The 26,713-nt window shown below is 46.4% G+C and overlaps 1 protein-coding gene across 4 annotated transcripts in view; it reads left to right on the top strand.

Moving 5' to 3' along the window:
* LOC139539489 (lysine-specific demethylase 4B-like) overlaps positions 1 to 26,713 on the top strand; it is a 103,065-nt gene that overhangs the window by 54,400 nt on the left and 21,952 nt on the right. For 2 of the 4 annotated variants that reach the window (XM_071342492.1, XM_071342490.1), the window contains 6 exons: positions 3,774 to 3,970; positions 4,876 to 5,141; positions 5,561 to 5,808; positions 8,064 to 8,190; positions 8,459 to 8,619; positions 10,922 to 11,138. In XM_071342492.1, the coding sequence (XP_071198593.1) occupies positions 3,774 to 3,970; positions 4,876 to 5,141; positions 5,561 to 5,808; positions 8,064 to 8,190; positions 8,459 to 8,619; positions 10,922 to 11,138 (1,216 nt within the window). Of the gene's footprint in view, positions 1 to 3,773; positions 3,971 to 4,875; positions 5,142 to 5,560; positions 5,809 to 8,060; positions 8,191 to 8,458; positions 8,620 to 10,921; positions 11,139 to 26,713 lie in introns of all 4 variants that reach the window. The other 2 variants (XM_071342491.1, XM_071342489.1) reach the window with 1 other exon arrangement.

The following is a 26,713-nucleotide window of genomic DNA, read 5'->3' as shown; positions in this document are numbered from 1 at the left end:
GATACCACAAACCCCCGAGGTGCCTTACTGCTATTATAAACTGGTTACCACCGTAATTAGAGCAGTAAAAAATAAATGTTTTATCATACCCGTGGTATACAGTCTGATATACCACGGCTGTCAGCCAATAAGCATTCAGGGCTCAAACCACCCAGTTTATAATCACTAATAGACCATTGCCTTATATGGATCTGCGCCATTCACTTTACAGCGTGAGTAGATGAGCTTGTTTTGAGATCAAAGCGAGAGCTGCATGTAGCGACGTGTGTACATTTTGTTCAAATCCTTTGCTAGTTAGTGAGTTATTAGCCCAGTTATAGATCACTAGTAGTCAGCAATAGGGGAGTGGTTGCTTCCTACAAGAGCACAAAATGTGTGTATTTCTAGACATCTTTTAAAAGACAGTCCAGGTGAAGAGTTTTGTTTTGTCATAAAGGGGCAGTGTTTTATTTTGAGACAGACTTGAATAAGCTAAATAGCCAATAGGCAGCAGGTAGCATAATTTGTCTGAATCTCTGTAGTAATGGTATGAGATTAATAATGCATTTTATTTTGTAAAGGGGTTTCTTGCATCAAACAACAACATGTTCAGTCACCTCCTTGTCTGAAGGACAAGTAGATAAACAGGATAATGTCAAGCCCTGCATGTTTTTTCTCATGGAATGTAGCCCAACATTGAACACCACACATTGGCTGTTACTGCAGGCTGAATGATAGAACAGCTATTTCCATGTTAAAATGTTATGGGGTACATTTTATCCATTGTTTTTGATGGTAGGCCACTCTGGTAGGCCTACATTATGATCAAATAGCCACAGTAGGCTAATTGACCACTGTGAAAACTAACTTAAAGCGGGTACAGCCTCAGTGTTCACAGTAAATACTCGCCAGAAGTTGCACAGAATTTTCACAACATTCAAGTTTGCGCTCAGCAGACCTGCAATTTTGCTCAGTGATGAAAACATTTTGAGGGAACATTGGCTACAGGCCTAGAGTAGGCTTTAAACAAAGAGTATTGTCAATTCACTTCTCATTGTGCGGTAATAACGACACTGCTATGTTAATGTATGGTGGCTGTGGCCCTCACTGGAAATGAGCTCATGATAGCATGGATAGAAATGACTAGCCAACCACTAAAGCCCCTTATTGCAGATGCCTGTCCTAGCTAACCACTAAAGCCTCTTATTGCAGATGCCTGTCCTAGCCAACCACTAAAGCCCCTTATTGCAGATGCCTGTCCTAGCCAACCACTAAAGCCCCTTATTGCAGATGCCTGTCCTAGCTAACCACTAAAGCCTCTTATTGCAGATGCCTGTCCTAGCTGACCACTAAAGCCTCTTATTGCAGATGCCTGTCCTAGCCAACCACTAAAGCCTCTTATTGCAGATGCCTGTCCTAGCTAACCACTAAAGCCCCTTATTGCAGATGCCTGTCCTAGCCAACCACTAAAGCCTCTTATTGCAGATGCCTGTCCTAGCTAACCACTAAAGCCCCTTATTGCAGATGCCTGTCCTAGCCAACCACTAAAGCCCCTTATTGCAGATGCCTGTCCTAGCCAACCACTAAAGCCCCTTATTGCAGAGGCCTGTCCTAGCTAACCACTAAAGCCCCTTATTGCAGATGCCTGTCCTAGCCAACCACTAAAGCCCCTTATTGCAGATGCCTGTCCTAACCAACCACTAAAGCCTCTTATTGCAGATGCCTGTCCTCACCACTTTGTGTGCCTGTGTATCACCCATGTTAGACATACTCAGTAAACCTGCATCCTTTTTTTTGGTGGCAGGTGTGAATGCAGTTGACTGCTTCCTTATGCGATATGCATGGACATGTTGGCATTCGTTAAGCAGCTGTCCTCAGGACCTCAGTAATTCCTCCACCCGCTCGGTTTAGCTCAATAACTCAAAATGAAGTTCAAATGAATCCAGTTTTTCTACTGTTTCTCTGGGAGTGTCTGTGAGCCTCCAAATGGCACTAGCTGTTATTTGGGGTGGCAGGTAGCCTAGTGCTTAGAGCGTTGGGCCTGTAACCGAAAGGTTGCCAGATCGAATCCCGAGCTGACAAGGTTCTGCCCCTGTTCCTAGGCCGTCGTTGTAAATAAGAATTTGTTCTTAACTGACTTGCCTAGTTAAATAAAGGTAAACAATATATAAGAATAATGGACACACTCCCATTGCTGCAGACAAGAGGACAGGCAGTACAGCAGACTCATTAACGGTTGTAAACTGGATTTTCCCACAGTTTCTCTACTCTCTCACGCGTCTAAAACATGGATGTGAAACTTACACCTCAGCCTAAAATGTCAAATCAGGAGGAAGTGGTACTCGTTAAGCAGCCTGACGTCCTTTACATGTGCATACATTTTTCGTATGCTCTGCCAACTGAGCGCCACAGGACTTTCTAGTGAGCCTATTTTTCTCACATAGGTTGTACAATCACGTTGCGATGTTTTAAAAGACGATTGCTTTATCACGCACCGCCGTCAATGGGTAACGGAGAGTCTAGACCTATTTAGTGAAGGATGACGGTCGGGGCCAGTGAGATCGCATGGCGGTATTTTTAGCGCTCCCCTAACGTGGAATATTTTTCTAATAGGGGGCGACCTCGCCTAAGGTCTTTTGTTTTCCTACAATCATTTAACTTCATTAGGATATGAAGTGAGTAGGCTATAGGGCTCATTGGTTAGAAGGCCTTGGGGGGTCACGTGTTGGTTTTGGAGACATTTTATACATTTCCATTTGATAATGAAGTCATCTAAGCATAGTACCCCACCCTGTCTCGGGAATGGCAAATTGATCAATTTCCCTTAAGTTTTATGGGACAGAAATGGGATTTACTTTCTTTTGGTTCCTACTTCCTCTGGTGCGCTGCTACTACCCTCCCACGCCCCCTGTTCCCAGACGACATTGCAAAGAGACACATTTATCTCCCGGTCGTTTGTGTTTTGCTGTCTCTCACCTCTTCCAGTTAATGTTTTTACGTAAGTCCCCAATCAGACCCTGGTAGCCAGATGACTCTTTCATCTGCCGGTTTCTTCCTCACTTAATTCCGTCCCTCAAGTGCTGCCTAGATGAGATGTAGTGTGTGGATATTGGTTTGCGGTGGGAGGGGCTTTCTCTTGTTGTTGATGTTATTACTAACCCCCCCCCGTCGTCGTCTCTCTAGTACCTCACCTCTCTGTTTCTCTCTTGCTCTCGATCTGTCTCCTCCACTTGTTCTGCCTGGCTCCGTCTGAGGCGCAGCGTGCCTGAAGAATGTTCCCAGTAATTGAACATAAGGCCTCTCAGCACAGCTCAGGAAATAAAGCAGAAATGTAATACAGAAATGTAATACACCAACCGGGGCACAGAAAGAAAATTAGTTTTTATTTTCATCTTCTCTTGCTCTCTTTCCATTTCCCCTATTTTCTCTCTCTCTCTCCCCTTTATCCTCTCCCCTCTTTTTCCTCTCCCTCCCCCAGTGTACGTGTATCTAGTCAAACTGCCCCCACCCCCGTGTACTGTGATATACTCACACTGCTCTCTCCTCAGTCACAGTGATCAGGTATTCTGCCACTGTGTACTCTCTGTTTAGGACCAAATAGCTTTCTAGTTTGCTCTTTTTTTTCTTAATTCTTTCCAATGTGTCAAGTAATGATCTTTTTGTTTTCTCATGATTTGGTTGGGTCTAATTGTGTTGCTGTCCTGGGGCTCTGTGGGGTGTGTTTGTGAACAGAGCCCCAGGACCTGATATATGTGTGTGTACTCACAATGCCCTCTCTCTCTCCTCTCGGTCAGTGTACATGTCGTAAGGACATGGTGAAGATCTCCATGGACGTGTTTGTCCGCTGCCTGCAGCCAGAGCGCTACGTCCAGTGGAAACAGGGAAAGGACGGCATGGTGCTGGACCACCAGCGACCCACCACCCTGACCAGCCCTGAGCTGGAGCACTGGAGGGCCAACCGGGTCACCTACCGCCAGAAACTGCTTCAGAGGTCAGGGGGAGAAAGGGAGATGACAGTACACTTGCTTTACAATTGAATTTCATCGACCCGTCAAGATGAAAGGCATCATTGTCCAAGAGTATAATTGTATACGTCCTCCCCACACTACCTGATACATGTATACCTACATGCTTACCACATTCACTACCAAGATATAAATATACGCTGAGTGTACAAAACATTAGGAACACCTGCTCTTTCTATGACGTAGACTGACCAGGTGAATCCAGGTGAAATCTATGATCCCTTATTGATGTCACTTGTTAAATCCAATTCAATCAGTGTAGATGAAGGGGAGGAGACAGGTTAAAGGATTTTTAAGCCTTGAGACAATTGAGACATGGATTGTGTTTGTATGTGTATAATGTTTTTGTGTAACAGTGTCAGCCATGCTTCTGGTTGTGTTCCAATTGGTGTAGCTAGTCACACTGCCCACTCTCTCCCCTCTCACTCGCTCCGCTCTCTCCCCTCTCAATCAATCAATCAAATGTATTTATAAAGCCCTTCTTACAATAGCTGATATCTCAAAGTGCTGTACAGAAACCCAGCCTAAAACCCCAAACAGCAAGCAATGCAGGTGTAGAAGCACGGTGGCTAGGAAAAACTGCCTAGTAAGGCCAGAACCTAGGAAGAAACCTAGAGAGGAACCAGGCTATGGCTCTCTCCCCTTTCACTATACCCAGTGTCTCTCACTTTCAGGTCTCTCACTCTTTGGTCCTACATTTCTATCTATCCATCTTTGTGTCTTTTAAAAGCATGAATGTTTTACAGGGGAAACTTGAACAGTAAAATACAGGTAAAGGAGCGAGGTACTGAGTTATGTGTAAATACAAGTGAAGTACTGTAAGTGTCATCATTCACTCATGTCCCTGTTTGCCCCGTCCCTCCGTCCCCAGAGCTTTACAGAAGAAGGAGCAGCTGCGGCGGCTGAAACTGGAGGAGGTCAAGGTTCTGGCGGAGGAAGGCATTGAGATGGATGCCGCCGAGTACCAGCGTCAGGTGGAGGAGCGCGAGGCCCAGCGGCGCCAGGAGAGGGAGGAGAGGATGGCCCGGGAGGCGTTTCAGACCCTGGAGGCCATGGAGAGAGAGGACCAGGAGAGGGAAGAACGGGAGAGGCAGGACCGAGAGAGGCAGGACGCCGTTGCCGCCAAGGCCACAAGAGGTTGGTGTAGGGCTCAGTAGGGGCTTGGATTAGTTTTGCATTGTCTTTGCTACTGTTTGGTTTAGGATTGAGGCCCGAGGGGAGGAGGGGAACGTGAGCGTCAGGAGGAGGTCGTTAGGGTGAAGAGCAGGAGGTCAGAGTGAGGGGGGTGGATGTTTCACAAGGCACCAGTTGGATGAAATTCCATTTCAATTTTGGGTCAATTAAGGAGTTTAATTGATATCCCAGTTTCAAACTTCCAAAGTGAGTTAGACGTGAGCTACATGATATCGCAAGGTACCAGATCAAATGGGTATCAGAAGAAATGGCTATTAGAACCAACAAGTGGTACAGAGATATTAGGACACCGATTATTATAATTCTTTTTTACCTTATTGAATTGGGAGGTTCCACATTTCCCTTTTATTTCTCTCACCCAGTACACGACCCCCAGGCAGACCCACAGCACTTGACGGTGAATGGAGAGAAGAAGAAGAAGAAGAAGAAGAAGAGGAAGAAGCAGCAGCAGCAGCAACCTACCCTGCCGCTGGCCCCTATAAACTCCTTCCAAGCAGCGTTTGAGAAGTTTGCCACATTCAACATGCCCCAGACACCAAAGGAGCCCCAAGGCAGCAATGACACAGAAATACCAGCAGAGGACAGGCTTGATGTGAAAGGCATGCAGCAGGTAAGCAGTGCTGGAACAAGGTGTAGGATGACGTTGCCTCTAGACCAGGGCTCTCCAACACTGTTCCTGGAGAGCTACCTTCCTGCAGGGTTTCTCTCCAACACTGTTCCTGGAGAGCTACCTTCCTGCAGGGTTTCTCTCCAACCCTGTTCCTGGAGAGCTACCTTCCTGTAGGGTTTCAATCTAACCCTGTTCCTGGAGAGTTACCATCCTGTAGGGTTTCTCTCCAACACTGTTCCTGGAGAGCTACCTTCCTGTAGGGTTGCTACCCTACTGTACCTGGAGAGCTACCTTCCTGTAGATTCTCACTCCAACCCTGTTCCTGGAGAGCTACCTTCCTGTAGGGTTTCACTCCAACCCTACTCTAGCACACCTGATTCTAATAATTAGCTGGTTGATAAGCTGAATCAGGTTAGTTACAATTGGGGTTGGAGTGAAACCCTACAGGAAGGTAGCTCTCCAGGAATTGGGTTGGAGAGCCCTGCTCTAGACGCTGATCTTGGGTCAGTTTTTGCATTTTCCCCCACTAATGGTTAAGGTTAGGATTGGTGTAGAGCAATGGTTCCCTAACATTTTGTAGTCCCGTACCCCTTCAAACATTCAACCTCCAGCTGCGTACCCCCTCTAGCACCAGGGTCAGCGCACTCTCAAATGTTGTTTTTTGCCTGCCACACACACACTATACGATACATTTATTAAATATAAGAATGAGTGAGTTTTTGTCACAATCTGGCTCGTGGGAAGTGACAGAGCTCTTATAGGACCAGGGTACATATAATAATAATCAATAATTTTGCTCTTTATTTAACCATCTTACATATAAAACTTTATTTGTTAATTGAAAATTGTGAATAACTCACCACAGATTAATGAGAAGGGTGTGCTTGAAAGGATGCACATAACTCTGTAATGTTGGGTTGTTTTGGAGAGAGTCTGTCTTAGATCATTTTCCACACACAGTCTGTACCTGTATTTAGTGTTCATTCTAGTGAGGGCCTAGAATCCACTCTCACATAGGTACGTGGTTGCAAAGGGCATCAGTGTCTTAACAGCGCGATTTGCCAAGGCAGGATACTCTGAGCGCAGCCCAATCCAGAAATCTGACAGTCGCTTCTGATTAAATTAAATTTTCACAGAACTGCTTGTTGCAATTTCGATGAGGCTCTCTTGTTCAGATTTTGGTAAGTGGACTGGAGGCATGAAAGGGATAACGAATCCAGTTGTTTGTGTAATCCGTTTTGGGAAAGTACCTGCGTAATTGCACACCCAACTCACTCAGGTGCTTCGCTATATCACATTTGACATTGTCCGTAAGCTTTAGTTCTTTTGTACCCAAAAAATCATACAATGATGGAAAGACCTGTGTGTTGTCCTTGTTAATGCAGACAGAGCTCCAACTTCTTAATCATAGCCTCAATTTTGTCCCACACACTTAATATAGTTGTGGAGAGTCCCTGTAATCCTAGATTCAGATCATTCAGGTGAGAAAAAACATCGCCCAGACAGGCCAGTCGTGTGAGAAACTCATCATCATGCAAGCGGTCAGACAAGTGAAAATTATGGTTATTTGCCCCTTGATAACCAGCACACTTCTGTATGTTGTAAAAGTTTTACATGGTCACTGCTCATATCATTGCATAATGCAGAAAATACACGAGAGTTCAGCTAGAGCGTCTTGGTGGATGCTGCAGTGTACCCAAGTGTCGTCGGGAGCAACTGCTTCTGCACGCGTTACCACTCCACTATGTCTCCCTGTCATGGCTTTTGTGCCATCAGTACAGATGCCAACATGAGCAGCAGCTACGTTTGGCTATATACGGACCGTTAGTGTAATTCCCGCAAGAGAGTGACAGTTAATTAATGTGAATTGATGTTAATTATTTGACTAAACTACCTGTATTTGACATTGTGTTGTTATTTCGCTGAACACTAGATGGTTTAATTTTATTTTTGGCAGTGAAATGAGGCTACTCAGGCGAGAAACCCCCCAAATGTACGCATACCCCAGTTTGGGAATACCTGGTATAGAGGAAGCTGCTCCTAGATCTGTACCTAAGGGAAACTTCACCCTGGAGCATAGAACAACCAAAACACTAGCTTCAAGCTTTCAAAACACAGGTTATCAACGCCTCCATTTGAACGTTTTAGATGTTATTAATTTAGATGCTCTTATACAGCTGGACTAATTATCAGCGGTGGAAAATGTTTATTCAAACCCAGGATTTTGCTGATTCATTTTTGGGGTTCCTCAGCAGTCATCGTACTACTCTAAGCAGTTGAAGATTAAGATGGAGGTGAAGAAGAGTCGCCGGCACCCCCTCAGCAAGCCGCCTATGCGCTCTCCGCTATCCATCGTCAAGCAGGAAATGTCCAGCGATGAAGGTTGGTTCTGAGGGGATGACATTGTAGCACAGTCTGTATTCTCTCTGTTCTGGTCTAACACACTATTGCGGATTCCTCTGGCTCTTGTGCTACATGCATTGCAGGCCCGATACAGCCTATATCCCGATACAGCCTATATCCCGATACAGCCTATATCCCGATACAGCCTATATCCCGATACAGCCTATATTCTTGCTTGTATGCGCATTCTGTGTGTATCTAGACTGATCTGACGCGTGTGTGTGTTTGCTCCTGTCTCCCTAATCAGAGCTGTTCTCCCCCTTGCCACTGGATGGCCATGTGAAGAAGGCGGGTCACTTGTGGCAGAACCGCACTCCCAACATCCTGGCTGAGAAGAGTTTCAATGCGGCCGTGGCCACCCTGGAACCCTACTGTGCCGTATGCACTCTGTTCTGCCCATACACACAGGTAGGGTACAAACCATACACACAGGTAGGGTACAAACCATACACACAGGTAGGGGGGTACAAACCATACACACAGGTAGGGGGGTACAAACCATACACACAGGTAGGGGGGTACAAACCATACACACAGGTAGGGGGGTACAAACCATACACACAGGTAGGGGGGTACAAACCATACACACAGGTAGGGGGGTACAAACCATACACACAGGTAGGGGGGTACAAACCATACACACAGGTAGGGGGGTACAAACCATACACACAGGTAGGGGGGTACAAACCATACACACAGGTAGGGGGGTACAAACCATACACACAGGTAGGGGGGTACAAACCATACACACAGGTAGGGGGGTACAAACCATACACACAGGTAGGGGGGTACAAACCATACACACAGGTAGGGGGGTACAAACCATACACACAGGTAGGGGGGTACAAACCATACACACAGGTAGGGGGGTACAAACCATACACACAGGTAGGGGGGTACAAACCATACACACAGGTAGGGGGGTACAAACCATGGACACACAGGTAGGGGGGTACAAACCATGGACACACAGGTAGGGGGGTACAAACCATGGACACACGGGTAGGGGGGTACAAACCATGGACACACGGGTAGGGGGTACAAACCATACACACGGGTAGGGGGTACAAACCATGGACACACAGGTAGGGGGTACAAACCATGGACACACAGGTAGGGGGTACAAACCATGGACACACAGGTAGGGGGTACAAACCATGGACACACAGGTAGGGGGTACAAACCATGGACACACAGGTAGGGGGTACAAACCATGGACACACAGGTAGGGGGTACAAACCATGGACACACAGGTAGGGGGTACAAACCATGGACACACAGGTAGGGGGTACAAACCATGGACACACAGGTAGGGGGTACAAACCATGGACACACAGGTAGGGGGTACAAACCATGGACACACAGGTAGGGGGTACAAACCATGGACACACAGGTAGGGGGTACAAACCATGGACACACAGGTAGGGGGTACAAACCATGGACACACAGGTAGGGGGTACAAACCATGGACACACAGGTAGGGGGTACAAACCATGGACACACAGGTAGGGGGTACAAACCATGGACACACAGGTAGGGGGTACAAACCATGGACACACAGGTAGGGGGTACAAACCATGGACACACAGGTAGGGGGTACAAACCATGGACACACAGGTAGGGGGTACAAACCATGGACACACAGGTAGGGGGTACAAACCATGGACACACAGGTAGGGGGTACAAACCATGGACACAGCTGGGGAGGTACTGTATATATTATAACATGTCTCTATGCCACAAACACAGTGAATGTTACAATCGGACAACAGTGGTCTTGGACACAGGGCTGAGTCTGCAGATTACAGAGAGTCATGTTAACCATGCTGCATACGCTAAATGGGCAACAGATGCATGAATGAACAGAGAGAATGAAAAGTTGGTGTTTAAGCTGCTAGTTAATACATATTAGTAGATATAGAGGCATCAGACCATTAGACCACCAACTATGACTGCCATCAGTTTTGACTAAGACTTCTGATGGAAATGTTTCAGATGAATGTAATCTGGACACATTTGTGGGAGTGGTCCCGTGTTCAATATAGATTTTGGGGGGAAATGTGACAGTTCTAAACTCCACCCAGTGTAACCTCCTTCCCCTGTTTCATCCAGCCCCAGAATATATGTAACCTCTTCCCCTGTTTCATCCAGCCCTAGAATATATGTAACCTCCTTCCCCTGTTTCATCCAGCCCCAGAATATATGTAACCTCCTTCCCCTGTTTCATCCAGCCCCAGAATATATGTAACCTCCTTCCCCTGTTTCATCCAGCCCCAGAATATATGTAACCTCTTCCCCTGTTTCATCCAGCCCCAGAATATATGTAACCTCTTCCCCTGTTTCATCCAGCCCCAGAATATATGTAACCTCCTTCCCCTGTTTCATCCAGCCACAGAATATATGTAATCTCCTTCCTCTGTTTCATCCAGCCACAGAATATATGTAACCCCCTTCCTCTGTTTCATCCAGCCCCAGAATATATGTAACCTCCTTCCCCTGTTTCATCCAGCCCCAGAATATATTATAACCTCCTTCCCCTGTTTCATCCAGCCCCAGAATATATGTAACCTCCTTCCCCTGTTTCATCCAGCCCCAGAATATATGTAACCTCCTTCCCCTGTTTCATCCAGCCCCAGAATTATATGTAACCTCCTTCCCCTGTTTCATCCAGCCCCAGAATATATGTAACCTCTTCCTCTGTTCCATCCAGCCCCAGAAGGACTCTCTGTACCCATCCGACAGCCCCAGTTCCCCCAACCACCCTCACACTCCCCGCTGCGGCAGCCGCACCCACCCGCTGGTCCCAGAGATGTGCTTCAGCGCCGGGCCGGACAACACGGAGCCGCTGCCCTCCAACTCCCACACGGGAGAAGACTGCACCAGCCCGCTGATCTCCTGCTCCTCCTGCAGCCTGCAGGTCCACTCCAGTAAGTAGGCCCACAGAAAGATAGACACATTGATATTGACTAATACAGGCAGGCAGGCAGATGGACGGATAGATGGGTAGAAAGCCAGGCAGTCTGTTTATCAGTCGGTCAAAACAATTGCATTGTCTTCATTAGATCAGTCGGTCAAAATAATTGCATTGTCTTCTATAGATCAGTCGGTCAAAACAATCGTATTGTCTTCTATAGATCAGTCGGTCAAAACAATTGCATTGTCTTCTATAGATCAGTCAGTCAAAACAATCGTATTGTCTTCTATAGATCAGTCGGTCAAAACAATCGTATTGTCTTCTATAGATCAGTCGGTCAAAACAATTGCATTGTCTTCTATAGATCAGCACCAGCCAGACAAAATAATATGTTTACTTTAGTCAACTACTAGCCAGACAAAAACAGTCTATATTTTCAACCAGGCCCTCACCAAACAAACAAATCAGTTCCAGGCAGCCAGTCTGTACCAGCCATTCAAGTCTCCCTCCGTGTTTACCTAAGAGGATATTTACTGTGTTCTCCCCAGTCTGTACCAGCCAGTCAATACCAGCCAGTCAAGTCTCCCTCCGTGTTTACCAAAGAGGATATTTACTGTGTTCTCCCCAGTCTGTACCAGCCAGTCAAGTCTCCCTCCATGTTTACCTAAGAGGATATTTACTGTGTTCTCCCCAGTCTGTACCAGCCAGTCAAGTCTCCCTCCATGTTTACCTAAGAGGATATTTACTGTGTTCTCCCCAGTCTGTACCAGCCAGTCAAGTCTCCCTCCGTGTTTACCAAAGAGGATATTTACTGTGTTCTCCCCAGTCTGTACCAGCCAGTCAAGTCTCCCTCCATGTTTACCTAAGAGGATATTTACTGTGTTCTTCCCATTCTGTACCAGCCAGTCAATACCAGTCAGTCAAGTCTCCCTCCATGTTTACCTAAGAGGATATTTACTGTGTTTGTTTTCCTGTCTGGTTTTTATTCACAAAGCTAATGGTCTGTAGTGTTTGCACGGCGTATTTATCTAAATTCCCATTATGTATTTTCACCCCCTTGGGCCCAAAGCGGGGATTTTTCTCTCCACAAGGATCAAAATGCCAATCAAATTGTTCTAGCTAATTTACTGCCGCTCACCCTGAACTTCCCAGGATTGTTGTGCCAGTGTCTCCCAAAACTGTTCCCTTGCCCAAAAAGAGATAAAGGAAGTAGTTTTGCGCCTCTTTCTCTACTCGCCCAGCCTAGGCTGCGTAGCCAATTAGGCTAGCCTCTGTATGGTGGGGAGGGGTTAGCATGCAACACACAGGGAGCGGTTAGACTAGAATGGCGAACAGTGGTCACTAACCTCGATTTCAATAAGCCTGCGGCGAAGGACATACTGCTCAACCTGGACCAGGCCCAAATCTCTGACACTCGTAAAAAAGGAAGAGTCAGCATTAAAAGCCAGCGTGCGGGGATACATGACGAGACTACGACGGCGAGTGGATCAACCGCTTCTACCCTCTGTTCTATTGGCGAACGTGCAATCACTGGAAAATAAACTGGACGAGCGCCGTTCGACACTATCCTATCAGCGTGGTCTGAAGAACTGTAATATCCTATGTTTCTCTGAGTCATGGCTGAACAAGGACATGGAAAATATACATCTAGCTGTTTATTTCTATACATAAGCAGAACAGAACGGCAGTGTCTTTTGTTAACAGCTGGTGCACAATCTCTATATTAATAAGGAAGTCTCAAGGTTCTGCTCGCCTGACTTAGAATACCTCATGATAAGCTGTAGACCATACTATTTACCAAGATTTATTTATATTTTTCGTAGCTGTCTATTTACCACCACAAACTGAAGCTGGCACTAAGACCCCACTCAACGAGCTGTATAAGGCCATAAGCAAGAAAATGCTTATCCAGAGGCTGCACTCCTAGTGGCCGGTGATTTTAATGCAGGAAAACTGAAATCCATTTTACTTCATTTCTACCAACATATCATCTGTGCAACTAGAGGCAAAACAAAACAACTACAATTCACCTTTAATCCACACACACTCATACAAAGCTCTCCCTCGCCCTCCATTTGGCAAATCTGACCATAACTCTATCCTCCTGATTCCTGCTTACAAGCAAAAACTCAAGCAGGAAGTACTAGTGACGCACTCAATGTGGAAATGGTCAGATGAAGCGGACGCTAAGCTACAGGTCTGTTTTGCTAACACAGACTGGAATATCTTCCGGGAATCATCTGATGGCATCGAAGTTTAACAAATCAGTCACCAGCTTCATTAATAAGTGCATCGATGACGTCGTCCCCACAGTGACCATACGTACATATCCCAACCAGAAGCCATGGATTACAGGCAACATCAAAACTGAGCTAAAGGCTCAGGCTGCCACTTTCAAGGAGCGGAACACTAATAAGAAATCCAGCTATGCCGTCCGACGAACCATCAAACAGGCAAAGCGTCAATACAGGACTAAGATCGAATCCTACTGATGAGCGTCAGAGCCGGTGTAGATGTGGCACGGCTTGCAAACTATTACGGATTACAAAGGGAAACCCAGCCGAGAGCTGCCCAGTGACGCGAGCCTACCAGACGAGCTAAATACCTTCTATGTTCGCTTTGAGGCAAGCAACAGTGAACCATGCAGGAGAACAGCTCTCCGTAACCGATATCAGTAAAACCTTTAAACAGGTTAACATTCACAAGGCCACAGGGCTGACCAGTATCTTCACTGACATTTTCAAACTCTCCCTGACCCAGTCTATAATACCTACATGTTTCAAGTAGACCATCATAGTCCCTGTGCCTTAGAACACCAATGTAACCGGTCTAAATGACCATTGCCCCTTAGCACTCACATCTGTAGCCGTGTAATGCTGTGAAAGGCTGGTCATGGCTCACATCAACACCATCATCCCAGAGACCCTGGACCCAGTCCAATTGGCATACAGATCCACAGATGATGCAATCTCTATCTATTGCACTCCACACTTCCCTTTCCCACCTGGACAAAAAGAACACTACGTGAGAATGCTGTTCATTGACTACAACTCAGTGTTCAACACCATAGTGCCCACAAAGCTCATCACTAAGCTAAGGACCCTGGGACTAAACACCTCCCTCTGCAACTGGATCCTGGACTTTCTAACGAGTAGGCAACAACACTTCCGCTACGCATGATTGAGAGCATCTTGACTGGCTGCATCACTGCTTGGTATGGCAACTATTTGGGATCCCACCATAAGGCGCTACAGATGGTAGTGAATCTGGCCCAGTACATCACTGGGGCCGGGCTCCCTGCCGTCCTTCATTTTTTTATTTTTTTATTTTTTTTCACCTTTATTTAACCAGGTAGGCTAGTTGAGAACAAGTTCTCATTTGCAACTGCGACCTGGCCAAGATAAAGCATAGCAGTGTGAACAGACAACACAGAGTTACACATGGAGTAAACAATAAACAAGTCAATAACATGGTAGAAAAAAAGAGAATCTATATACAATGTGTGCAAAAGGCATGAGGTAGGCAATAAATCGAATAATTACAATTTAGCAGATTAACACTGGAGTGATAAATCATCAGATGATCATGTGCAAGAAGAGATATTGGTACTGGTGTGCAAAAGAGCAGAAAAGTAAATAAATAAAAGCAGTATGGGGGGTGAGGTAGGTAAATTGGGTGGGTAGTTTACAGATGGACTATGTACAGCTGCAGCGATCGGTTAGCTGCTCGGATAGCAGATTTTTAAAGTTGTTGAGGGAGATAAAAGTCTCCAACTTCAGAGATTTTTGCAATTCGTTCCAGTCGCAGGCAGCAGAGAACTGGAAGGAAAGGCGTCCAAATGAGGTTTTAGCTTTAGGGATGATCAGTGAGATACACCTGCTGGAGCGCGTGCTGCGGGTGGGTGTAGCCATCGTGACCAGTGAACTGAGATAAGGCGGCACTTTACCTAGCATAGCCTTGTAGATGACCTGGAGCCAGTGGGTCTGACGACGAACATGTAGCGAGGGCCAGCCGACTAGGGCATACAGGTCGCAGTGGTGGGTCGTATAAGGTGCTTTAGTAACAAAACGAATGGCACTGTGATAAACTGCATCCAGTTTGCTGAGTAGAGTGTTGGAAGCTATTTTGTAGATGACATCGCCGAAGTCGAGGATCGGCAGGATAGTCAGTTTTACTAGGGTAAGTTTGGCGGCGTGAGTGAAGGAGGCTTTGTTGCGGAATAGAAAGCCGATTCTTGATTTGATTTTGGATTGGAGATGTTTGATATGAGTCTGGAAGGAGAGTTTGCAGTCTAGCCAGACACCTAGGTACTTATAGATGTCCACATATTCTAGGTCGGAACCGTCCAGGGTGGTGATGCTAGTCGGGCGTGCGGGTGCAGGCAGCGAACGGTTGAAAAGCATGCATTTGGTTTTACTAGCGTTTAAGAGCAGTTGGAGGCCACGGAAGGAGTGTTGTATGGCATTGAAGCTCGTTTGGAGGTTAGATAGCACAGTGTCCAAGGAAGGGCCGGAAGTATATAGAATGGTGTCGTCTGCGTAGAGGTGGATCAGGGAATCGCCCGCAGCAAGAGCAACATCATTGATGTATACAGAGAAAAGAGTCGGCCCGAGAATTGAACCCTGTGGTACCCCCATAGAGACTGCCAGAGGACCGGACAACATGCCCTCCGATTTGACACACTGAACTCTGTCTGCAAAGTAGTTGGTGAACCAGGCAAGGCAGTCATTAGAAAAACCGAGGCTACTGAGTCTGCCGATAAGAATATGGTGATTGACAGAGTCGAAAGCCTTGGCCAGGTCGATGAAGACGGCTGCACAGTAATGTCTTTTATCGATGGCGGTTATGATGTCGTTTAGTACCTTGAGCGTGGCTGAGGTGCATCCGTGACCGGCTCGGAAACCGGATTGCACAGCGGAGAAGGTACGGTGGGATTCGAGATGGTCAGTGATCTGTTTGTTGACTTGGCTTTCGAAGACCTTAGATAGGCAGGGCAGGATGGATATAGGTCTGTAACAGTTTGGGTCCAGGGTGTCTCCCCCTTTGAAGAGGGGGATGACCGCGGCAGCTTTCCAATCCTTGGGGATCTCAGATGATACGAAGGAGAGGTTGAACAGGCTGGTAATAGGGGGTGCGACAATGGCGGCGGACAGTTTCAGAAATAGGGGGTCCAGATTGTCAAGCCCAGCTGATTTGTATGGGTCCAGGTTTTCCAGCTCTTTCAGAACATCTGCTATCTGGATTTGGGTAAAGGAGAAGCTGGGGAGGCTTGGGCGAGTAGCAGCGGGGGGGGGCGGGGCTGTTGGCCAAGGTTGGAGTCGCCAGGAAGAAGGCATGGCCAGCCATTGAGAAATGCTTGTTGAAGTCTTCGATTATCACGGATTTATCGGTGGTGACCGTGTTACCTAGCCTCAGTGCAGTGGGCAGCTGGGAGGAGGTGCTCTTGTTCTCCATGGACTTTACAGTATCCCAGAACTTTTTGGAGTTAGAGCTACAGGATGCGAATTTCTGCTTGAAAAAGCTGGCCTTTGCTTTCCTGACTGACTGCGTGTATTGGTTCCTGACTTCCCTGAACAGTTGCATATCGCGGGGGCTATTCGATGCTATTGCAGTTCGCCACAGGATGTTTTTGTGCTGGTCGAGGGCAGTCAGGTCTGGAGTGAACCAAGGGCTATATCTGTTCTTGGTTCTGCATTTTTTGAACGGAGCATGCTTGTCTAATATGGTGAGGAAGTAACATTTAAAGAATGACCAGGCATCCTCAACTGACGGGATGAGGTCAATATCCTTCCAGGGTACCCGGGCCAGGTCGATTAGAAAGGCCTGCTCGCAGAAGTGTTTTAGGGAGCGTTTGACAGTGATGAGGGGTGGTCGTTTGACCGCAGACCCGTGGCGGATACAGGCAATGAGGCAGTGATCGCTGAGATCTTGATTGAAGACAGCAGAGGTGTATTTGGAGGGCAGGTTGGTCAGGATAATGTCTATTAGGGTGCCCATGTTTACGGATTTAGGGTTGTACCTGGTGGGTTCCTTGATGATTTGTGTGAGATTGAGGGCATCAAGCTTGGATTGTAGGACTGCCGGGGTGTTAAGCATATCCCAGTTTAGGTCACCTAACAGAACAAACTCTGAAGCTAGATGGGGAGCGATCAATTCACAGATGGTGTCCAGGGCACAGCTGGGAGCTGAGGGGGGTCGGTAGCAGGCGGCAACAGTGAGAGACTTATTTCTGGAGAGATTAATTTTTAAAATTAGAAGTTCGAACTGTTTGGGCATAGACCTGGAAAGTATGACAGAACTTTGCAGGCTATCTCTGCAGTAGATTGCAACTCCTCCCCCTTTGGCAGTTCTATCTTGACGGAAAGTGTTATAGTTGGGTATGGAAATCTCAGAATTTTTGGTGGCCTTCCTAAGCCAGGATTCGGACACGGCAAGGACATCAGGATTGGCAGAGTGTGCTAAAGCGGTGAGTAAGGCAAACTTACTCAAACAGGCTTCTGATGTTGACATGCATGAGGCCAAGGCTTTTTCGATCGCAGAAGTCAACAAATGAGGGTGACTGGGGACATGCAGGGCCTGGGTTTACCTCCACATCACCCGAGGAACAGAGGAGTAGTAGGATGAGGGTGCGGCTAAAGGCTATCAAAACTGGTCGCCTAGAGCGTTGGGGACAAAGAATAAAAGGAGCAGATTTATGGGCGTGGTAGAATAGATTCTGGGCATAATGTGCAGACAGGGGTATGGAGGGGCGCGGGTACAGCGGAGGCAAGCCCAGGCACTGGGTGATGATAAGAGAGGTTGTATCTCTGGACATGCTGGTCTCAATGGGTGAGGTCACCGCATGTGTGGGGGGTGGGACAAAGGGGGTATCAGAGGTACGGAGAGTGGAACTACAGGGTCCATTGCAAACCAAAACAATGACAATGAAAACTAGCCTGAACAACAGTATGCAAGGCATATTGATATTTGAGAGAGACATACAATAAGGCATAAAGTGATTGCAGGTCTTGATTGGGAGAGCTAGCTAAAACAACAGGTAAGATAACAGCAGCAATAACAGGGTGCTAGTCTGACACAGCAACAACAGGTAAAAAATGGCGATGACTAGGCAGAGAGGGTCGGATTAACTACACACAGATCCTGAGTTAAAGCACAGAGCCGACAGATAAGACACAAATAAACAGAATGGAGTACCGTGAATTAATGGACAGTCAAGCATGCATCAGCTATGTAGCCAAGTGATCATAGTGTCCAGGGGGCAGCCGTAGATGGAGCAGAGGAGGCCTCCACTAAGCTAGCACGCGGCGTGTAAAGTTAGTAGCCCGGGGGGTGGTCTGCTCAGACGGAGGGGGTCTGCTCAGACGTGGTTGTGTCGACAGAGAATCCAAGCCAGATGGCGATGGCGAAAGAGAGGTTGTGAATTGTAGAATAGTGTTTGCTAACTGGTGCTAGCTTCGTGGCAGTGGCAGTGGCACTAGCTCTTCAGCTAGCCGGCAGATGGGCCTAGCTCGAGGCTAGCTCAAGGCTAACTGGTGCTTGCTTCGGGACAGAGGTGTTAGCCAGTAGTAGCCACTCGGTTGCAGCTAGCTAGCTGTGATGATACGGTGTAATTGTCCAGAGCTTGCGTCAGGAATCCGGTGATGTGGTAGAGAAAAAGCAGTCCTATATGCTCTGGGTTGATATCGCGCTTGCAGCTAGCCGGCAGATGGGCCTAGCTCGAGGCTAGCTCAAGGCTAACTGGTGCTTGCTTCGGGACAGAGGTGTTAGCCAGTAGTAGCCACTCGGTTGCAGCTAGCTAGCTGTGATGATACGGTGTAATTGTCCAGAGCTTGCGTCAGGAATCCGGTGATGTGGTAGAGAAAAAGCAGTCCTATATGCTCTGGGTTGATATCGCGCTGCAGCTAGCCGGCAGATGGGCCTAGCTCGAGGCTAGCTCAAGGCTAACTGGTGCTTGCTTCGGGACAGAGGTGTTAGCCAGTAGTAGCCACTCGGTTGCAGCTAGCTAGCTGTGATAATACGGTGTAATTGTCCAGAGCTTGCGTCAGGAATCCGGTGATGTGGTAGAGAAAAAGCAGTCCTATATGCTCTGGGTTGATATCGCGCTTGCAGACTGGCAGGTATCGGCCCGGTATTGAAGCTGGCTGTGTCCGAGTTAAGGGCGAAGACCGCAGCAGTGGCTAACTGACTACTAGCTAGTAGCTAGTTATCTGGCTAGCTTCTGATTGGGGTTACGGTTCAAAAGTATATAAAAAATAGCAGGTCCGTACCACATTGGGTGAGGCGGAATGTAGGAATGTATATTCAGTTCCTAGATGGAAAGTGAAATTAAAATAAATACGAAATGTATACGAAAAATACGAATACTATTTACACGGGACAAGACAGGACAAAGACACATCCGACTGCTACGCCATTCTTGGATACCAGTCAGAGGAAAGCCTTAAAAATGGTCAGACTCCAGACACCCAAATCATAGATTGTTCTCTCTGCTAACGCATGGCAAGAGATACCGGAGCACCAACTCTGGGACCAAAAGGGTCCTGAACAGCTTCCACCCCCAAGTCGCGAGACTGCCGAACAGCTTCCACCCCCAAGTCGCGAGACTGCCGAACAGCTTCCACCCCCAAGTCGCGAGACTGCCGAACAGTCTTATAATCAAATATCTACTTGGACTATTTGCATTGACCCCCCCCCCCCCCCTGCTAGTTTTTTTTGTACCGACTCTATACACATATATACAGTGGGGAGAACAAGTATTTGATACACTGCCGATTTTGCAGGTTTTCCTACTTACAAAGCATGTAGAGGTCTGTCATTTTTATCATAGGTACACTTCAACTGTGAGAGACGGAATCTAAAACAAAAGTCCAGAAAATCACATTGTATGATTTTTAAGTAATTAATTTGCATTTTATTGCATGACATTAGTATTTGATCACCTACCAACCAGTAAGAATTCCGGCTCTCACAGACCTGTTAGTTTTTCTTTAAGAAGCCCTCCTGTTCTCCACTCATTACCTGTATTAACTGCACCTGTTTGAACTCGTTACCTGTATAAAAGACACCTGTCCACACACTCAATCAAACAGACTCCAACCTCTCCACAATGGCCAAGACCAGAGAGCTGTGTAAGGACATCAGGGATAAATTGTAGACCTGTACAAGGCTGGGATGGGCTACAGGACAATAGGCAAGCAGCTTGGTGAGAAGGCAACAACTGTTGGCACAATTATTAGAAAATGGAAGAAGTTCAAGATGACGGTCAATCACCCTCGGTCTGGGGCTCCATGCAAGATCTCACCTCGTGGGGCATCAATGATCATGAGGAATGTGAGGGATCAGCCCAGAACTACACGGCAGGACCTGGTCAATGACCTGAAGAGAGCTGGGACCACAGTCTCAAAGAAAACCATTAGTAACACACTACGCCGTCATGGATTAAAATCCTGCAGCGCACGCAAGGTCCCCCTGCTCAAGCCAGCGCATGTCCAGGCCCGTCTGAAGTTTGCCAATGACCATCTGGATGATCCAGAGGAGGAATGGGAGAAGGTCATGTGGTCTGATGAGACAAAAATAGAGCTTTTTGCTCTAAACTCCACTCGCCGTGTTTGGAGGAATAGAAGGATGAGTACAACCCCAAGAACACCATCCCAACCGTGAAGCATGGAGGTGGAAACATCATTCTTTGGGGATGCTTTTCTGCAAAGGGGACAGGACGACTGCACTGTATTGAGGGGAGGATGGATGGGGCCATGTATCGCGAGATCTACACCAACAACCTCCTTCCCTCAGTAAGAGCATTGAAGATGGGTCGTGGCTGGGTCTTCCAGCATGACAACGACACGAAGCACACAGCCAGGGCAACTAAGGAGTGGCTCCGTAAGAAGCATCTCAAGGTCCTGGAGTGGCCTAGCCAGTCTCCAGACCTGAACCCAATAGAAAATCTTTGGAGGGAGCCGAAACTCCGTATTGCCCAGCGACAGCCCCGAAACCTGAAGGATCTGGAGAAGATCTGTAGGGAGGAGTGGGCCAAAATCCCTGCTGCAGTGTGTGCAAACCTAGTCAAGAACTACAGGAAACGTATGATCTCTGTAATTGCAAACAAAGGTTTCTGTACCAAATATTAAGTTCTGAATTTCTGATGTATCAAATACTTATGTCATGCAATAAAATGCAAATTAATTACTTAAAAATCATACAATGTGATTTTCTGGGTTTTTGTTTTAGATTCCTTCTCTCACAGTTGAAGTGTACCTATGATAAAAATTACAGACCTCTACATGCTTTGTAAGTAGGAAAACCTGCAAAATCGGCAGTGTATCAAATACTTGTTCTCCCCACTGTGTATATATATATATATATATATATATATATATATATATACACAAACGCTACACTGACACTCCAACGAATCAAATAAAATGTTATTTGTCACATACACATGGTTAGCAGATGTTAATGCGAGTGTAGCGAAATGTTGGAGACCAACTCACCAATGCCTTTTCAACGCACACACTACATACGCTCACACACACACACACAAAACACACACATGCATATTGACGCCACACACGCACTTATAGACACTTTCACACTGCTTCTACTTTATTATCTCTCCTGATTGCCCGGTCACTTTGACCCTTCATGTACATGTTACTTCAACTACACTACCTTGTACCATTGCACATTGACTCGGTACTGGTACTCGTTGTGTATAAAGCCTTGTTGTTATTTTATTGTGTAACTATTTATTTATAAATCTTTAGCAAATTTTTGTTACTTTTTAACTCTGCGTTGTTGGGAAAGGGGCTCGTGAGGAAGCATTTCACGGTAAAGTCTACACATTGTCGTGTCTTTGACTATGCCAGATTAATTGCTTTGACATTCTATTCTATAAAATAATTTCTCCGTAATTAATATTACCTGATTGAGCTAATCATGTAAACGTAATTAACTAGAGAGGGACACCATGAAATAATATTTATAGAGCTGTTATCTTCCGAATAAACTCTTAAAGATTTAGTAATATTTTACATCCATAGCAGTCACATTAATCGTCATTTTATTCAGTCTCATCTGAAAGTGGTAAATCCTTGGTTATCTGCAAGAATCCTGGCTAACAAGTTGAATCAGCAATACAAAATTGGGTTTAATTATTTATTTACTAAATACCTAACTAATCACACAGAATCACACATATCCAATTAAATCATAACTTGAATCACAAACTTGCCGTCATAAAGGCAAACGTCCCTAGCGGGCGGAATAGACATGACAGCTTGTTACACAAAGGAAAGGGGGGGGCTGGGTTTTAGTGAAAGAGCGGGAGACTGGAACATAGGCGAAGCTGTGTTATCGCAAATACAGTATCTTATGCATTCTAAATTACCGCCCATTTGAAAAAGGAAAATGCAATAAATATTTACTCTGAGCTGCGCTTCAGTAGGTTGGTGGTAGATGGACGACCGTATCGCCAACCTGAGACCTCTGTCCTTTGAAGAATGTCTCTGGTGGTCACTGGATTCGTTGGAGTAGCGTCGATGTGTAGTAGACGGGATACTCTGACTGTCCTTCCTAACCTGCATTTGTAGCAGCTGTTGCTAACTCAACGGCTAGGAGGTATCACTTCTGTAGTGAATACGAGTTCAAAGTTCATACCATTTACAACCAAAGTCCATGCTGATGTTGGCTTAGTTCTGTAGTTATTATCTGAACCATTCTGACATCGGATCGTCATCCTAAATGTACCCGGAACAGGAAGTTATATTTTTGTCAATGGCTTTTATAGTGGAGGGAGAGGGGTGTGTCTGAAAAGTTTATAACCCATGTCTCTTCACAGGGGCGGGCCCCTAGTTGAGCAGAAGCCCAAATTTATGAAAATCCAAATCTCTCATTTGGAAGCTAAAATTACATTTAATCTCTTCACAAATAATTTCATATTCAAACATTTGAATTAAACAACAATTCCATGTGAATCCGATACCTCTGACGTTTAGACTTTCCACAGTAGAGTTTGTCATTCTATCATTGATGAGAATGTGTCAGAGGGCAACCGAACTGACATAATATACCTTAAGTACCACCGCATATGTTCAGTTGGTCGGATTACCAGAATATAGTTCATTTCCCCCCACTTCTGATGTTCCCAGAATCTCTATGTTAACCAAGGGGTTTTCTTATGTCACATCAGTTATAGTAGGGAGAGGGAAAAGGGGGGAAAGAGGTATTTATGACTGTCATAAACCTACCCCTAGGCCAACGTCATTTTACATTTACATTTAAGTCATTTAGCAGACGCTCTTATCCAGAGCGACTTACAAGTTGGGTCATGACAACATGTATTAGCTTGCGACACACAGGGAGAGGTTAGTGTGTGACTGTGCAGCCAGCTAAGTGACGCCACTCTGATTACTGCAGAACGGTCTTGGAAAACTTTGCATTAGAGCTACGTGGCATTTTTATTTTCATTTAACCAGGACATCAATTGTGAATATTGGCTGCAAAACCTGGCTGCAACCAACAGAATCCATATCATAGACAGTGAGAAGTATTAGTTGAGTTCCATAGTACTGTCCACTGTACAATTAATTTGCTGATTTTCAACCCTCCAAAAATCTCATTCTTCTTTGACCATGATAAATATGGCTTACTGCCAACAAATTACTCCAAATTGGACTATTTCCCCAGCTTTGGTTGAATTTAATTACAGTACGATCTTACCATGTGTACACACACACCTCCCCAGCAGCTGTCTGACCCGTTTCGGCCGCCCCCGTGCCGGGGCTACGTTCGGCCCTCACCAGCTGCGGAGGTCAGCAGAGGTCAGGTACGGACATGCTGTGGAGACCAACTCACCAATGCCTATCACCACACATCTCTTTGTACCCTAGGTCCCCTGAGGAGGGTGAGGAAGACAGGGCTGTAGAGTGCCAGAACAAAATCCTCTCCTCTCACCCCCCCCCCCCCACCCCCCCCCCCCCACACTCTCTCCTCTCACCCCCCCCTCTCCTCTCCCCACCCCCCCACTCTCACCCCCCCCTCTCCCCCCCCCACTCTCTCCCCCCCCCACTCTCCTCTCTCCCCCCCCCCCACTCTCCTCTCTCCCCCCCCCCACTCTCCTCTCTCCCCCCCCACTCTCCTCTCTCACCCCCTCACTCTCCTCTCACCCCCCCTCACTCTCCTCTCTCACCCCCTCACTCTCCTCTCACCCCCCCTCACTCTCCTCTCACCCCCCCTCACTCTCCTCTCACCCCCCCTCTCTCCTCTCACCCCCCCTCTCTCCTCTCACCCCCCCTCTCCTCTCACCCCCCACTCTCACCCCCCCCCCCCCACTCTCACCCCCCCCCCCACTCTCCTCTCTCCCCCCACTCTCCTCTCTCCCCCCCACTCTCCTCTCTCCCCCCCACTCTCCTCTCACCCCCCCCACTCTCTCTTCTCACCCCCCCCCACTCTCTCCTCTCACCCCCCCCACTCTCACACCCCCCCCCCCCCTCTCCTCTCACCCCCCCCCCCCCCCACTCTACTCTCCTCTCACCCCCCCCCCCACTCTCCTCATCTCACACCCCCCCACTCTCTCTTCTCACCCCCACTCTCTCATCTCACCCCCCCACGCTCTCCTCTCATCTCACCCCCCCACGCTCTCATTTCACCCCCCACGCTCTCATCTCACTCCTCTCACCCCCCCCACTCTCAAATCAAATGTATTTATAAAGCCCTTCTTACATCAGCTGATATCTCAAAGTGCTGTACAGAAACCCAGCCTGAAACCCCAAACAGCAGGCAATGCAGGTGTAGAAGCACGGTGGCTAGGAAAAACTCCCTAGAAAGGCCAAAACCTAGGAAGAAACCTAGAGAGGAACCAGGCTATGAGGGGTGGCCAGTCCTCTTCTGGCTGTGCCGGGTGGAGATTAAAATAGAACATGGCCAAGATGTTCAAATGTTCATAGATGACCAGCATGGTCAAATAATAATAATCACAGTAGTTGTCGAGGGTGCAACAGGTCAGCACCTCAGGAGTAAATGTCAGTTGGCTTTTCATAGCCGATCATTGAGAGTATCTCTACCGCTCCTGCTGTCTCTAGAGTAGAGGTTGACCGATTATGATTTTTCGATACCAATTATCGGAGGACCAAAAAAAGCCGATACCGATTAATCTGCTGATGTTTTTATTTTAATTTTTTTAAATTAAAATAAATATTTTTTTTGACAATTACATTACTGAATGAACACTTATATTAACTTAATATAATACATAAATAAAATCAATTTAGCCTCAAATAAATAATGAAACATGTTCAATTTGGTTTAAATAATGCAAAAACAAAGTGTTGGAGAAGAAAGTAAAAGTGCAATATGTGCCATGTAAGAAAGCTAACGTTTAAGTTCCTTGCTCAGAACATGAGAACATATGACAGCTGGTGGTTCCTTTTAACATGAGTCTTCAATATTCCCAGGTAAGAAGTTTTAGGTTGTAGTTATTATATTATTGTAGTCTCTATACCATCTGTATTTCATATACCTTTGACTATTGGATGTTCTTATAGGCACTTTAGTATTGCCAATGTAACAGTATAGCTTCCGTCCCTCTCCTCGCCCCTACCTGGGCTCGAACCAGGAACACATCGACAACAGCCATCCTCGAAGCAGCGTTACCCATGCAGAGCAAGGGGAATAACTACTCCAAATCTCAGAGCGAGTGACGTTTGAAACGCTATTAGCGCGCACCCCGCTAACTAGCTAGCCATTTCACATCGGTTACACCAGCCTAATCTCGGGAGTTGATAGGCTTAAAGCACAGCAAAGAGCTTCTGGCAAAACGCACAAAAGTGCTGTTTGAATGAATGCTTACGAGCCTGCTGCTGCCTACCACTGCTCAGTCAGACTGCTCTATCAAATCATAGACTTAGTTATAACATAATAACATACAGAAATACGAGCCTTAGGTCATTAATATGGTCGAATCCGGAAACTATCATCTCGAAAACAAGACGTTTATTCTTTCAGTGAAATACGGAACCGTTCCGTATTTTATCTAACGGGTGGCATCCATAAGTCAAAATATTCCTGTTACATTGCACAACCTTCAATGTTATGTCATAATTACGTAAAATTCTGGCAAATTAGGCGGCCCAAACTGTTGCATATACACTGACTCTGCGTGCAATGAACGCAAGAGAAGTGACACAATTTCACCTGGTTAATATTGCCTGCTAACCTGGATTTCTTTTAGCTAAATATGCAGGTTTAAAAAAATATATACTTCTGTGTATTGATTTTAAGAAAGGCATTGATGTTTATGGTTAGGTACACATTGGAGCAACGATACGCACAGCATCGATTATATGCAACGCAGGACACGCTAGATAAACTAGTAATATCATCAACCATGTGTAGTTAACTAGTGATTATGATTGATTGATTGTTTTTTATAAGATAAGTTTAATGCTAGCTAGCAACTTACCTTGGCTTCTACTGCATTCGCGTAACAGGCAGGCTCCTCGTGGAGTGCAATGTAATCAGGTGGTTAGAGCGTTGGACTAGTTAACTGTAAGGTCATTGAAAATAAGAATATGTTCTTAACTGACTTGC

The sequence above is a fragment of the Salvelinus alpinus genome, chromosome 15 (genome assembly GCF_045679555.1).
Source record: "Salvelinus alpinus chromosome 15, SLU_Salpinus.1, whole genome shotgun sequence".
NCBI lineage: Eukaryota > Metazoa > Chordata > Actinopteri > Salmoniformes > Salmonidae > Salvelinus > Salvelinus alpinus.
The sequence above is the reverse complement of the archived record's forward strand: the minus strand, read 5'-3'. Positions and strand labels throughout refer to the sequence as shown.